We start from the raw sequence: 15,761 nt of genomic DNA, 5'->3' as shown, positions 1-15,761 counted from the left end.
ACCACTTACTTGCTGGGTGACCCGGGCAAGTTTCCAGACCTCTCTGTGTTTATAAACTCGTTTGGTAAACCTGTAAGGGACATCTAATTGAAGGACAGAGTATTCTAATACAAGTAACTTTGGCTAACACAGGGCTGTCTCATGGAGTGCTCAATAGAAGTGTGGGGAGCGAGTAACTGAATGAAGTAAATCAGAATTCTTATACGTGAGGCTTCCTGAGACAACCAAGTTATGCACACCTTTGTGGGTCAAGTCCTGATTTTCCCCACCCACAAGCCAATTAACAAGGGCATTACTGAATGATTTTCTCCCCATCATGGCTTTTTTTTGGGGGGGAAGGGGGGTCTCTCTGTATCTCCCACTCCCTTCTCAATGATGACACCTAACTGTTCCCTTTTCTCAAACAACAATACCCTGAAGACCGTCATTCAACCTAAGGTATTGGCAGCCCCTTAAAAATTGCCTGAAATTGCTAGACATTTCCTACCCAAACATCCTCTTCTGAAAACCTAGTAAACGTGTAGAACATAAACTTGCAGCCTGGCATCCTGTTATCTGTTCCAGCACTCGCTCCCCCATCCAACACACTTCTGCTTGGCGTCATTAATAAGCTCTTGGCCAGATGCACCAGAGGCAGCGTCAGAACTGGACACCCAGGGGGCACGTGGGTGGCTCAGTCGGTGAAGTGTCGGACCTCGGCTCAGGTCATGATCTCAGGGGTCCTGGAACTGGGCCCCACTTTGGGATCTGTGCTCAGCGGGGAGTCTGCTTGTCCCTCTCCCTCTGGCATTTGTGTTCTTTCACTCAAATAAAATCTTTAAAAAAAGAACTGGAATACGTAGGTCTTCAGACTCCAAGTTCTAGCACTGTTGACAGCCTCCAGGGCAAGAGAACACCCACAAGATACAGGCTGCAGATTCAAAGCAAGAGTTGTGACACACATCTTGTGGGGAGATTAGGAAACCAACAGTACAAAGATAGAACAAAAAATAAACACAAAACTAACCAGCCAGTCCCTGACGAGAGAAACACAGGTTCCAAAATGTACAGCCACGGGTGTGCTAATTTATTAGGGATGAATTTTCCATTTCAGTTTCCTGGGAAAGAAAAATTCCGGTGGCTTGAACTGTTTAAAAGACACAAGTGATCACAGATGTCGCCTGGCCCAGGGTGGGGACCAGGAAAATCCATACTGCAAAAATGAGAGAAAAGTAAAACGTTTCTTAGTTTCCCTTCACTCAAAACCACTATTTCCTTAATTCTGTCAAACTCCATAAAAGGCACAAAATGCACTAGACACTTGGAACTGGAGATAAATAGCCCCCAAAGTGAGCAAAGGCTCCAATTCAAACCATCTCTGTCCCTCCCGCTGGCCAGAGACTGCCCCGGCTCACCTCGCACCTGGTTCAGATCCCCCTACTGCAGGTCGAAAATGCGACTTTTGGCCAATTCACTCCCTCCCTTCGGGTTGGGCCAGGACTCCCCACACTCTGCTCTGGTCCAGAAGAGCTGGGATTCTCTGCTTATTCTTCTGAAAGCTTTCTTCACACCCCAAGTTGCCCTTCCTATGACTCGGCTTCCTGGCTGAGCCCCACATCTCCCTATGCACATGCTGGGGGCTTCTCAATTCACACTTGGGGACTGGGAGCTGCTGGGTGGCAGCATGTATCATGGGGTACAGTCTGCCCCTCAGTGGGAGGAAGTGGGGTTCCTGCACCATGCAGTGCGGGCTGGCCCAGAGCCAGGGCCATTTCCTTCAGCAAGCCTGGAAACAGGCCCACTCCTGTCACATTGCTTCCCAGCCTTCCCTACAGCCTTGGGACAACATTACACAGGTCTGAACAAAACCTAAAGTGTTTCTGTTCTTTACTAAATAAACATTTCTTTCACAGAAACCAGTCCAAACTCATCACTGTCCAAACACCAGGGGCAGAAGGTAATACGTGTTCACTATTAGTGGGAACCTGAATGAACTCTGCTCGGTGGTGCCCCAGGAGTCCAGGAGCCGGTCCTCTCTGTCCCACAGGCATGGAGGCCTGCCCACAGGTGGGGTCGTCAACGGTCAAGATGGGTTCCCACTTGCTTCCCTCCAGCAAAGCGCTGGGAGGGGAACTGAGTTGAAACAGAGCCTCCTTTTCCCTTGGGTTGTGTGGAGGGTCTTCTGAGGCCCTGGTCACAGAATGGGCCAGGCTCCAGACAGCCCACTAGAGCAAACACTGTCATCGCCCCGTGATGAAGCTGGGCTGCTCCTCCTCCTCTGTTCCAGATGCTTCCTCAGAGCTATTGGATGGCTGCTCCTGGGACTGACTGGATCCTGTAATCACATGACATCTGATTAGAGACATACAAATTCACCCGGAGAACCAAGGGACATTTTAAAAATGGAGGAGCACTGAGGAGAGATTATGAACTACAGTTTACCCTCGAACAGTGCAGAGGTTAGGGGCACCAACTCCCCATGAGGTCAAAAATCCACGTATAAATTTTTTTTTTCCTTTAAAGTAGGCTCCATGCCCAGCGTGGCCTGAACTCATGATCCTGAGATCAAGACGTGAGCTGAGATCAAGCTGGATGCTTAACCAACTGAGCCACCTCGGCGCCCCTTCATGTCTAACTCCTGACTCCCCCAAAATGGAACTACTAATAGCCTACTGTTGACCAGAAGCCTTACCCATTACATAAACAGTCCTTTAACACATTTTGTATGTAATATGTATTGCATAGTGCCTTCCTACAATAAAGTACACTTGAAAAAAAGCTAGATAGAAGAAAATGTTATTAAGAAAATCAGGAAAATACATTCACAGTGCTGTACTGTAAAACCCCCACATGTATGCAGACCCACGCAGCTCGAAGCCATGCTAAGGGTCAGCTGTAGCGCCCACACAGTATGAGGAGCCAGAGGAGGTCCTCACGTCCATCGGCCCCTCGTGCCACCTCCAGGATATAAAGGGTGGGTCACAGAACTGATCTACCACTGCTGGCAGCTGAATCTCATCTTTGTGAAGAAGGTCCGACAGCATCCATAAAGGAAGCCCAACACCCCATCAACTGGGCCTCACTGCTTTTTATTTTTTTTAACATTTGACAGAGAGAGCGAGAGAGCAAGCATACAATTAGGGACAGCAGCAGAGAGAAGCAAACTCCCCGCTGAGCAGGGAGCCCAATCCAAGACTCGATCCCAGGACCTTAGGATCATGACCTGAGCTGAAGGCAGACGCTTAATGGACTAAGCCACCCAGGCGCCACCCCCCCCCCCCGGTTTTTCCATGGCTCCCCCCCCCCCCCACGTGTATCACTGTCACCATGGCAGGGCCATGTCCCCAGCCAGCCCTTTAACACTTAACATTAGGCCAGCAACGCTCCTGCCCAAGTCTCAAGCTCTCACGACAGTTTGCAAAAGGATTCAAAAACTATGTAGCAGAGGGCCCTGCCCACAACAAATATGCCAGCTTCCCAGCTCTTCCCACAGACCCAGAAACCTTCTCTGTTGACACTCTATGTGCAGCTCTGAATTCCAATGTTTCCCCGGCATGACTGTCGGTACCCACAGTGCAGCTGAGCTGGCCAAAAGCTGAGCAGAAAGACAACTTGTTCCCAGCTCCCCCTCCACCTCCTCCTCCCCTCTCCTTGGGAGCAGGGCAGTGGGCGAGAGTTGGAACAGGAGAGCCAGAGCCCACAGAGGCAGCCCTGTCCTCCAGCCCTTTGCAGGCACTGTAGGCTCCCTAGGCCCACCAACAGGCCTCCTCCCTGCAGATGTGCAGGAACTTGCTCCAGCACCCCCAGAGCCCACAGGGACCCAGAGCTTTGCTACTGCTGTCGTCACAGGATCAGACAGCTTCAAGGTGGGGGGCCTGGAGTGCCCAGGGCACAGCACAGTCTACAATCACCCTCACACCCCAGGGTGGGCCACTAAAGAACACTGGCTGGCAATGGCACTGGCTGGAAACCATTGCTCAGATTTAGTTTCATTACTTTACGATATTCCTCCTTCTCCTCAACCTCATGCTAAAAGGAAAGAGAAGTTTCAAAAGTACACTGAGCATGTTTTATTTTTTTTTAAAGATTTTATTCATTTATTTGACAGAGACAGACACAGCGAGAGAGGGAACACAAGCAGGGGGAGTGGGAGAGGGAGAAGCAGGCTTCCCGCTGAGCAGGGAGCCTGATGCGGGGCTCGATCCCAGGACCCTGGGATCATGACCTGAGCCGAAGGCAGACGCCTAACGACTGAGCCACCCAGGCGCCCCGAGCATGTTTTATTTTTTAAGGTTTATTTATTTTAGAGGCGGGGAAGGGGCAGAGAAAGAATCTCAAGCAGACTCTGCACTGAGCGGGGAACCTGACGTGGGACTCAGTCTCACAACCCTGAGATCATGACCTGAGCCAAAACCAAGAGTCAAACACTCAACCGAATGAGCCAGCCAGGCGCCCCAAGCATGTTTCAATAACTAATATTTGTAGAAAACCTCTTATGTGGGGGCGCCTGGGTGGCTCAGATGGTTAAGCGTCTGCCTTCAGCTCAGGTCATGATCTCCAGGTCCTGGGATCGAGCCCCGAATTGGGCTCCCAGCTCAGCAGGGAGGTCTGCTTCTCCCTCTCCCCGTTTGTGCTCTCTCTCTCAAATGAATAAATAAAATCTTAAAAAAAAAACAAACAACAACAAAACCCTCTTATGTGCCAGGCACATGCTAAGTCTTTCCATATACCACCTTGTTTCACTCTAACAGAAATCTATGAGATAGGGCCACCTGGCTGGCTCAGTCAGTGGAGTGTGCAACTCTTGATCACAGGTTTGTGAGTTCAAGCCCCACGTTGGGTGTGGAGATTACTTAGAAAGAGAAGTCTAAGAGACAAGTACCACTACTACAGATCCATTTTACAGATGAGGAATGGAGTTCACAGAGGTTATGTAACTTGTTACTCAAGGTTTCATAATCACTAAGAATCAGGACTCTGATGTGGACTGACTCTCTGGGCCTCTGCCAAACTGTGCCTGCAGAAGTGCACAAGGAAACTGAGGCAAAAGGAAAACGAGGTAGAGACGGGGGTGAGGTGAGCACACTGAATGGATAAGCAAAGTGTAGTCTGTGTACACAGCGCAATATTACTCAGCATGAAAAACGAAGGACATTTTGGGCGCCTGGGTGGCTCAGTCGTTGGGCGTCTGCCTTCGGCTCAGGTCATGGTCCCAGGGTCCTGGGATCGAGCCCCACATCGGGCTCCCTGCTCCACAGGAAGCCTGCCTGTCCCTCTCCCACTCCCCCTGCTTGTGTTCCCTCTCTCGCTGTGTCTCTCTGTTAAATAAATAAAATCTTTAAAAAAAAAAGGGGGGGGGAGGACATTCTGACACCTACCACAACATGGATAAACCTTGAGGACCTTACGTTCAGTGAAACAAGCCAGCCACAGAGAGACAGACACCTATGGTTCCAATGCACAGAGACAGAAAGTAACCTGGTGGTTGCTAAGGGCTGGGGGGAGGGGGAAGGAGGAAGGGGGAGTTAGTGTTTAATTAGGTACAGTTTCCATTTTATAAGATGAAAAGTTCTGGGGATGGACGGTGGTGACAGCGGCACAACAGTGTGAATGCACTTAACACCACTGAGCTGTCACTTAAAAATGGTTAAGATGGTAAATGTTATGTGTATTTTACCACAATACAAAAAAAAAGAAAAAGAAAGAAAGAAAAGAAAAACCATGCATGCCATGGAAAGATGGAGTGAAAAACTAGAGATGCATCAAAAACCTGGCTCTGAGCCCCTGGACGCTAGGGCAGTACCCCCCAGCTCCCTGAGCATGGCACTCCCAGAAAAGGATGTTATTTCTATGGCAAGCGGTGTGACCGGTCCAAGGCCTGGGCCCTCAGTCTCCACCCCGAAGGCCAAGGGGAACACAGTCATTGCCACTTGTAACCCATTCCCTGTATAACAGCCAGGGGCCCTGCTCTAGAACTCGGGCTCCAAGGTGGAAACTGCTGATGATTTGCTTTGTTCCATAACTTAGTCATACTCTGCCTCAAGGTTCTCTAAGAAATGCCAACCCCTGCATAGATCTGAACAGAGCAGGATGGGTGCACAGGATTTGATCTTCAACTCAGATCTTAAAGAAAGAGTAAAACTTTGACTTGGATGCTTGTGCAATGGGTGTTCTGGATGCCCGAGATGCCGGCTACAGGAGGAAGGCGCAAATCATCCCCTGTGATTGAAAAGCGCTTGGAAACGGGGTACCTCACCTAAGAGCAAACACAACAGATGCCTATGTGTGGGAAACATGTCAGGGCCTAGAAGCATTACTCTCCAAGAGAAGTCTAGGAATCTGGTGCACACTCAAATCCTTTGGTAACTTGACAAAGTTATTTCACTTGCTCATTCTTACGACATAATGAAAAAATAAAGTGTTTATCAATACTATGTTTAGTATCAAGGACACAAGAATCAAAAAGAGGCTGTCCCAAATTAAAACAACAGTGAGATACCACAACACGCAGACTAGACTGTCTAAAATGAAACAAACTGACGCTGCCACTTGCTGGTGAGGTTGAGGAGGACAGCAGCTCCTGTTTACTGCTGGTGGGAGTGCAAGATGGTCCAGCTGCTCCGGAAGCTAGCCTGTCAGTTTCTTACACAGCGAAACACATCTTATCACAGGACCTGGCAATCACCCTCCTAGGTGTATACTCAGCTGATCCGAAAACACACCCACACGAAAGTCATCACATAGATGTTTGCAGCGGCTTTCTTCATCATCACCAGAAACAGGACGCAACCAAAATGTCCTTCAATAGGTGAATGGATAAATAAACCATGGCATAGCCATACGATGGAATACCATCCCACAATAAAAAGGAATGAGCTATAAAGCCAGGCAAAAGCATGGATGGATCTTAAATGCATTTTTCTAAGTGAAAGAAGCCAGCTGAAAAGGCTACATGTTGTAGGACTCCAACTATATGGCATTATGGAGAATGGTGAACAGACGGGTGGTTGCCAGGGACTGTGGGTGGGAGGAGGCTGGAGGTGAAGCACGGGATTCTTTTTAAGGCAATGAAACAATTCCGTAGGATATTGTAATAGTGGCTACAGGATGCCATGCATTTGTCAAAACTTACAGCACAAAGAATACATCTTAGTGTATGCAAATTTTAAAAGTTATTTAGGATCCCAGGACGAATGCAAAAGGTGACATATGAATTCAACCCTATAACAAACGGATGAAACAACTTCCGTGAAGGGGGTGGGGGAAAGTGCTGCCCTAAGTAATTTTGGAAACAGCAGAGTCTGTAAGACCAAAGGCAAAGGAACTGTACAGAACACTGGACTCTAGCTGATGGAAGTGTTTCACACAGGTAACAGGTTAACAATTCTGAAGCCACTATCCACATGCACTGGAACTGGACAACTGAATAAATGAATGGTGGAGGGTAAAGGCCAGATTCCTCATTATGAGAGTGGGAGGTTATGGGCAAACAAGCTGGAATGATCCATGTGGCAATGGATCAGAGTTGGAGACATCAGTATAAACTCAGGTTAGCATAATAGAGATCGATACAGATAGTTACGTATAAAAATATCTATAAATATGTGTACACACACACTGGTTAGTACACATGCGTATTTCCTTGTTCTAGCAGTTAAGGGGGCCTACAAACAACAGCCCAGCAGCAAAGAACATGCCTAACCCCCAGATCTTGGTTTCTAAAACAATAAAACAAATCAAGACTCCTTGGAGAAATGGCTGGTTCTGGGTCTGGGTCAGGAAATATAAAAGGTAAGTCTAGAATAGCTTATAGTGCCAGAAAGTAAGAATGTGCTTAAAAAAAAAAAGGAAAAGAAAAAAAAATCCAAATCCAATAATGATGGGAGTATGTAAAAGGGACACAGGATCCAAAGGAAAGAGCCTCCCATGGCCAAAGCTGGAACAAGATCAGTAACCAAATAAATAAGGTGGTACTGGATTCAACCTGAAGTATAAAATAAATGTCCACAAGTCCATATTGATATAAATAAATAGGGGAGAAGAGATCAATCTGTGTAAAAGGATTTCAAATAATTCATGTAGCTACTCCACCCTCACAGAGAGGGTACATAAACCCCTCACTCTTTACATGTGGGCTGCATGCAGTGCCTTCTTTCCAAAAAGTACAGCGTGGGAAGGGAGACAAAAGGAGTGAATTTACAGTAGACAATCCTGACAGGCACGGCCTCAGCCAGGTGATCGAGGTCAACACATCAACAGTGCAAGTCATCTGGACAGTACAGAGCCTTGATATGATGTGATTAAGAATGGAACTTTATCTGTGTGGCCTTCCTCCCCAAAATAAATAACTCTAGTTTAATCAGGAGAAAAAAAAATCAGACAAATCCCAATTGAGGGATATTCTACAGGACACCCAACCCTCCAAACCCTCAAAGGCATCAAAACAAGCAAGTCTGAGAAACTACCACAGCTAACAGAAGCCTAAGGTTACGTGGTGATGAAATGTAACAGGATATCCTGGACGGGCTTCTGAACAAGAAAAAGGCATTAGGTAAAAACTAAGGAAACCTGAATAAAGACTTCAGCTAATACATCTATCAATACTGGTTCATTAATTGTGTTAAAACTGTTAACTTCAGATGTTAATAAAAAGGGAAGCTGGATATGGGAATCCTTTGAACTATACTATCTCTGGACTTTTCCTGTAAATCTAAAACCATTCTAAAAGTTTTTTATTAAAAAAAAAAATGACACTGCCTTACACGCATGGAATTGGGATTTTATGGCTGAATAGTGTTGGGGAAGAAGAATTTCCTATGCCCTTCAAGGTCCTTCTAGCTGGACTAAGAATCAAACTGACATGAGACAGTAATAGGAGAAAATCAAATTTAGTTTTTTATGTATGGGGAATCCAGACAGACACAAAATTCCAAAAACAGGCAACAGGAAGGCTTAAGTGACATCCTGAGCATGGGAGAGGGGCAGGAGTCTGAGGATACAAAGAGGTGGAACACCATTAGCAGGAAGGTAACAGGAGATGTTTGGAAAACAAAGGTTGCCCTATTGTGCAGATAATTTCTTAGGTAAAGAGGAATCTCTATTAATAGCTCTCTTCCTGGTACAGCAGGCAGTTGAGGGGGAGGTATAAGAGCTTTTCCTGAATCTGCTGGGGTTTGACTCCTTATAACTCGTGAAAATTAGTAACAAGAAACCTTACCAAAAATAGAGTTGAGGGGTGCTGGCACCCTACCCCTCACCATCAGTTGCAGATCCAACAAGAAGAAATGGACTCCATCTTTTATGTGGATACTACTCTACTATCCCAGGTGGAGAAAGAAATGCTTTCCATGTACCCCCCCCCAAAAGCTTAGCCAATGAGAAGCCACCGTACTTGAATTCCCAGTTTACTCCACTGAACTTTTAGTTTATAACAGCCTTCCCAATCTACCCCTTTTCTCCTTAAAAAAGCATAACCTCAGGGCACCTGGGTGGCTCAGTTGGTTAAGCGTCTGCCTTCAGCTCAGGTCACGATCCCAGGGTCCTGGGACTGAGCCTCGCACTGGGTTCATTGCTCAGCTGGGAGTCTGCTTCTCCCTCTCCCTACCCCTCACCCCTGCTGGTGCCTGCTCTCTCTCTCTCTCACACACAAACAAATAAGTAAAATCTAAAAAAAGAAAAAAAGGCACTACCTCTCCTTTGTTCTCTAGACTTGCCTGAGGTTTGGCCATGGCTTGTTTGTCCCAAACTGCAATTCTTTTATTCCTGAATAACTCCCTTTTTGCTGGTAAAATAACTGGCAATTCTTATTTTTAAGGTTAACAAACTCAAAAATAATGTTCATGCCAACATGGCCTATCCTGGGGCAGCCTGCCCTTGGCTCCTTCAAGAGATAACTGCGTTATGTGATTTAGCAGATTCTCTAAACCAAGTAAGTAAGTGCAGAGCTCTGGGAGCAAGGTGGAGGGAAAGGCTAGAATGGTTAGTGAGGGTAGGAAAGGTTTTACAAAGAGAGAAAACATTGCAAGAGGAAGGTACAGGATGACTAGAAGCTCTTCAGGCAGATGGGGAGTCAGGTAGCGTGAAAAAGGAAAGAGCACAGAGCCCCGAGCATGTGAAGTGAGGTGGAAGAACAGAGGTGTACACCTGGCGGGGGCAGAGAACCCGTGGAAGAGAGCAGCCAGACCGAACTGGTGGAGAGACTGGAAAGGGAACCGGGAATGCAGGAGCTGCTGACTAGGTTCCAAGCAGGGTCACCTGTGGGCAGGTGCACTGGACAGTGGAGACACATTACCTGGGTTCCAATCGTGCCCCGTCACTCCCTCCCTCTAGCTCTGTTTGGTGCCTACAGTCCCTCAACTCTAAATGGGAATAAAACCACTGCCAAACGATCTCTCAGGGCCACTGGGAGGATAATATTAAAATCTGCAAAGCACTTAACAGCTGTGGGTACGTGATAAATGTTCAATAAACGTTAGCTATTATAATTTTTTAAAGTAAACTGCACCCCCAACGTAGGGCTTGAACTCACGACCCTGAGATCAATTGTCGCATGCTCCACGAACTGAGCCAACCAGGTGCCCCTCTTATTATATAAAATTAAAAAAGAAAAAACAAGTCAAAAATTGAGTCATTTGCCCCCATCCCCACCAGCAAACCAAGACTTATAGTTTCAATCTATCCCAGGAATGTGACTTTTTAACACTCGACCTGAAATTTCCTGATCAACACTAGAGAGGTCATATGCATGATAAAAACCCTGCCCTTCCCTTTTCCCCCAAAAAGATTTCCTGGCCTGAAACAATCCTTTCTTTTCTTTTGCTTATAACTTCTTGCCCCACCCTCCTGCCAATAAAAACCTTCCTTTTTTAAACCTCCTGGGGGCATCTCTCTGCTTGCTAGATGGGATGCTGTCCGACTCATGAATTGCTTAATAAAACCAATTAGATCCTTAAATTTACTTGGATGAATTTTGTTTTTTTAACAATAAGCAAAAGAACAAAGGACTGTCTAATCTCTGTTTTAAAAAAAAAAGAACTTTGGAGGTTGTACAAAGGTGGGAGAAGTGGGGGCTGCGCTGGGAAGAGAGCGGAGGCTGCTACCCTGGTCCTGCCGGATCCGGATCTTTGTACAGTTTTTACTAAATCCCCGATAAGACCGTGACTGCTTTTGAAGTCATATTCTTATCCACATGGAGGAATAATTTTTAAAAGCCAGGGCCGGCAAGGAGACGGCAGAAGTGGAAGCTCGCACATCGTCGACGGCAGTAATAACTGGTACAACTCCTCTGGAAAGAAATGTATTTCAAGAGCCGTGAAATCTTTTTATACTCTGTGCTATAGTAATTCCCACTAGTAGAAATCTGTCTTAAAGAAATAAACCATAAAGGGAGAAGGGAGGTAGGTACCTAATACTCACTAAGCAGTGTCTTCTAAAGAAGACAAAAACGAATCAATCGAACGTCTAACAAAAGGGAAAGAGGTGTATCGCAGCAGGACAACTGCTGGATATCATCAGTCACTGAACAAATTACGAAGGACTGGAAATGCTTACAGTATTAAATAAGCAAAACAGAAAACTGTTCATTCACTACACAGATGACATGCACATGCAGGGAGAGACAAAGCAAACGGACAGAAAGAAAGGGGATTTATTAGGATAATATATGAGTTGTTTCCATTACTGTTACACTATTGTTTATACAATATTTTAAAATCCAGGAATCTGAGATTTTATTCACGTATTTTAGGAAGACCAGGTAAATGCAACTGAGTGTAACTGAAACTGATATTAACTCATTTATTTACTTTTTAAAGTCTACTTGTTTTCGTAATCTCTACACCAACATGGGGCTTGAACTCATGATCCGAGATCAAGAGTCACATGCTCTTCTGACTGAGTCTGCCAGGTGCCCTAAAACAGATATTAACTTTTAAAGAAAACAGATGAAAGACCAGACTAGGAAAAAATCCTTCCTGGTACTATGGAATTGTAAGGACATGGGAAAATATTTATGAGACAATGTTATATGATAAAATTAGGACGATAAATACAGTATTTACATAAAAAGGCTTATATGGTATATATTTAAAAACTGAAATAAAAGAAATGTCATCAAAGTGTTAAAATTACCGTTTTTAGTAAGGATTATAATTTAAATTTTTGACTTTATTCTTTTAAGCATAATCCAAAAACTTCTACTAGAGTGATCATATATTATCTCTCTCTCTTTTTTAAAAGATTTTATTTATTTGAGAGACAGAGGGAGAGGGAACACAAATAGGGGGAGGGGGAAGGGCAGAGGGAGAAGCAGACTCCGGGCTGAACAGGAGTCAGGGGTGGGGGGGCCGGTGTGAGGCTTGATCCCAGGCCCTTGGGCTCATGACCTGAGCCAAAGGCAGCCGCTTAACCGACTGAGCCACCCAGGCGCCCCTATCATCTTTATTCTCAAAAGGCACAAAGGATATGGACGGTTTTCCAACAGAGCGTATGTAATAAGAATTTTGGCGTTGAAACAACAGTTCAATCTATAGCATATTTTGAGTACCTTCTGAACACCAGATACCAGTTGAGACAGGAGTCTTAATTGGGGCAATTCTGTCATCCCTCGCTGCCAATAACATTTGGCAAAGTCTGGAGACATTTTTGACTGTCAGTAACCAGGGGACGGTGGGCACTACTGGCATCTAGTGGGCAGAGTTAAAAATCCCACGGTGAACAGGACACAGTCCCTAACCACAAAGAATTCTTCAGCCCAAAATGCTGATGGCGCTGAGCATGAGAAACTGCTCTAGGTTTCTTTGGTAGGCAGGCCTGTTAGGATAAGTAACACTGGTTTGGGGAGCTCAAGCTTCCAAATAATCCACCACATTGGCTTAAAGCCATCCCACGGTGTCATTCAGACGACACTACAGGGCGTCCTCACTGAATTACTGGACCAGTGTGGACAACAAACGGGGCTATTTCCTCTCCAACAATAGAAGAGAACGCCTAGCCAGCTGCCCCTCACCACTTTTTGGAAGGGCCTCCAAAGCTGGAGCGATTTTCCGCCCTTTTCCTCAAGAACCCAGTGGTGCGCTGAAGCCACCTTGTGACCCAACTCAGTATCACCACACTAAGTTTCTCTTCATTTCAACCAGATAGCAAGAAAATCTATTTTCTCTTTGACAAAGTGAAAAATGAAGAAGGAAACGGAGAAGACACACACATCACCTTCACGACCAGCACCCTCTATCCTGCCCACTGGTTACGAGGCGTACCTGGCCATATAGTTTTACTAATCACCGTTTCATCTGCCCAGGTGCTAACTTCACAATTAAGCCTAAGAGCAGGACCCATATACTACAGCAATTTTCAAATCTGTTGGACGGCAGCCCACAAGCCGACACAGAAACTGAAAGAAAATTTCACAAATCACTGTATCCAGAGGTGTGACGCACTCTGACAATTTCTAGTCTGCTCTATTCACGTTGGGAAAAACGACAGCTGCAACCTGGAAACTGACTGCAGGATCCAGCGAGCAAAGATCACAACCTCGGTGTGAGAAGACACCGTGTTACCAAGGCGCGCAAACATCGTCTTTTTGACAGAACTGAAGCTCAAGACATGGGGAGGGGGGAGGGGTGGGGGCAGGGAGAGGGCACAAGGCGACCGTAAACAAACTGGAGGCCTGCATGCAAGCTCCCGGAGAATACCAAAGCCTGCTCTGTGAGCTCAGACACGCTTAATAGCCTCGGGCAAATTAGAGGTGTCCGAAAACAGCAAAGTCAGCACACCTAATGTCTGAAAGTGGTCAGAGGAGGAGGATTCGAGAGGTCCGGCTCTGTGATGGTGCCAACGGGCTCCTTCTATTACGGAACCGATTACTAAAAAGTTAAAATGGGACCCCGAAGACCCGATACAGGTTCATTAAGTACAAATTCAGAGCAAACTAATCACTCAGCTTCCTGTTACGGAATGGTTTTTTTAGACTCACTGCTCAGGGAACCTCCCCCAAATATGGTGTATCTTAGTTACAGCAAGATGTTTGGCGAAGTTATCAAACTGCAGAATTTCAGATCTAGAAAAAGCTTATCAGTTATAAGCTAAAAAAGAAATCTCAAATAAGAGAAGCCAGACACTTGAGGTCAGGGTGAGCTGGAGGGAGAGCTAAGCCTAGAACTTACGTCTACTGTACTCACTCCATAACCTCAAATTACCTCTTAATTTCTTATGACACGTCTGTGAGTAAGGAAATAAGAGGGAGTCTGGCTGATTCTTAGCTGGAGAATTAACGGTTTTAGTGAACAGGTCCCTGCCAGCCTACATGGAGCTCTCCCATGGACGCTAGAGGGCTTGGGCTCGGGCTCTGGCCCTGGCCCAGTCTGGCTCAACATTTTCATTCATGACAAAGGAGTTACGTTTATCAACTCTGCCCATGACAACCCCAGAAAAACATGGTAACATGCTAAATTTCAGACTGAGAATTCAAAAGGATTTTGGAACCTGAATCAACAGAGCCAACAGCACCAGGCTGAAATGCAAAAGAGCTACAGTCCTGTGTTTAGATTTAAAAACAAAACAAGAAAACAGAGGGTTCTAGGTAAGACAGAGCACACACATTTGACTTTCTCTCCACTGAATACAGGACCTGGACAGAATGACGGACTCCTGAGAAGCAAGCAGACGGGGGGAAAAGACCAGCATACAAAGTGCCACTGGAACAGCTCTGAATTCCTGAGGTCAAGACATGGGGAGGGGGGAGGGGGAGGGCACCCCCTCGGTACCCCCAGCCTGGAGTTGGGACAATCTGATGTGCGGAAGTGGAGCCCAGGGACAGACGGAACTCCACGAGAAACCCTCCGCTTCTGGTCTGAGCGGTAACAAAAGGACTCCCAATGCTGAGAGTAAGGGAAGTTGTGGTGTTTCTTCTTTTTTCTCCATTCTCTCACACCCTAGCTCCCAGGCAATCCTGCCAGAGTCATGGTGGCCACAGCACCTGTGGTGGCAATGGGGGCTTGCGGGCACAAACACTTCAGAAGAGGGGAGCCCTTCTCGCTGATTGGAGGAGCTGTGGTCCTAAGATGGCCGGGTAAGCCCTGCTGCTTTTCTTCTCTGTCCTCCCATTGCACGGCCCTGGAGGCAGGTGCAGCTGAAGGCAGCGTGTAACTAAAGCTTCAGTTTTCTGGCTAGAGGTCTGAGAAGGAGAGTCCCAGGAAACCAGAAAGTACAGGAGAGCTCGTGGAGAAAAAGGAGATTAGAAAAGACATCGTAAGTCATTTATGAACTCCCGGGCTCAGCCTGATGGCGCAAGCATGGATGTGGCCCAAATCATCATATCAGACACTCTGAGACCCGAACTCAAAGAACTAAACCCTGCCTGGCCACCGTGCAGTGCATGCAGGACACACCTGGAGAGCTCGGCAAAACTTGGAAAACCGAACTGACGCTAGAACCACAACCTGCAGGAGGCTAGGGAGAACCCATGTTCTGGAACACAACCAGGCTGACTGCCTACTAAAACAAATACCATCAAGACCAAAGCCACATGATGTAATACTCAAAATGCCCAGGGGGTGGCCTGGGTGGCTCAGTGGGTTAAGCGTCTGACTCTTGGTTTCAGCTCAGGTCATGATCTCAGGGTCCTGGGATCAGGCCATGTAAGGCTCCCTGCCCCCCCGGCCCAGTTTGTGCAGTCTCGCTCGCTCTCTCTCCAATAAATAAAACATAAAAAAAAAGTCAAAATTTCAGAACTTTTCTGAAAAAACACAGTAATTGAGATAAAAAATTCACTGGGTAGGATCAAT

General features: G+C 46.4%; 1 protein-coding gene and 1 long non-coding RNA gene across 2 annotated transcripts in view; one reads left to right on the top strand and one right to left on the bottom strand.

Moving 5' to 3' along the window:
* LOC141371062 (uncharacterized) overlaps positions 1-2,945 on the top strand; it is a 9,068-nt gene extending 6,123 nt beyond the window's left edge. Inside the window, exon 3 of the long non-coding RNA XR_012375682.1 lies at positions 2,503-2,945. This is a non-coding gene — a long non-coding RNA (uncharacterized lncRNA). The remainder of the gene's footprint in view (positions 1-2,502) is intronic.
* PRKRIP1 (PRKR interacting protein 1) overlaps positions 1,046-15,761 on the bottom strand; it is a 27,626-nt gene continuing 12,910 nt past the window's right edge. Inside the window, exon 6 of the mRNA XM_025864459.2 lies at positions 1,046-2,314. Within this exon, the coding sequence (XP_025720244.2) occupies positions 2,220-2,314 (95 nt within the window). The 3' untranslated portion in view covers positions 1,046-2,219. The remainder of the gene's footprint in view (positions 2,315-15,761) is intronic.

This window comes from Callorhinus ursinus, unplaced genomic scaffold, assembly GCF_003265705.2.
Source record: "Callorhinus ursinus isolate GAN/ISIS: 27379988/994484 unplaced genomic scaffold, GSC_fseal_2.0 scaffold55, whole genome shotgun sequence".
NCBI lineage: Eukaryota > Metazoa > Chordata > Mammalia > Carnivora > Otariidae > Callorhinus > Callorhinus ursinus.
Note: the sequence above shows the minus strand (reverse complement) of the source record. Positions and strands in the feature narration are given on the sequence as shown.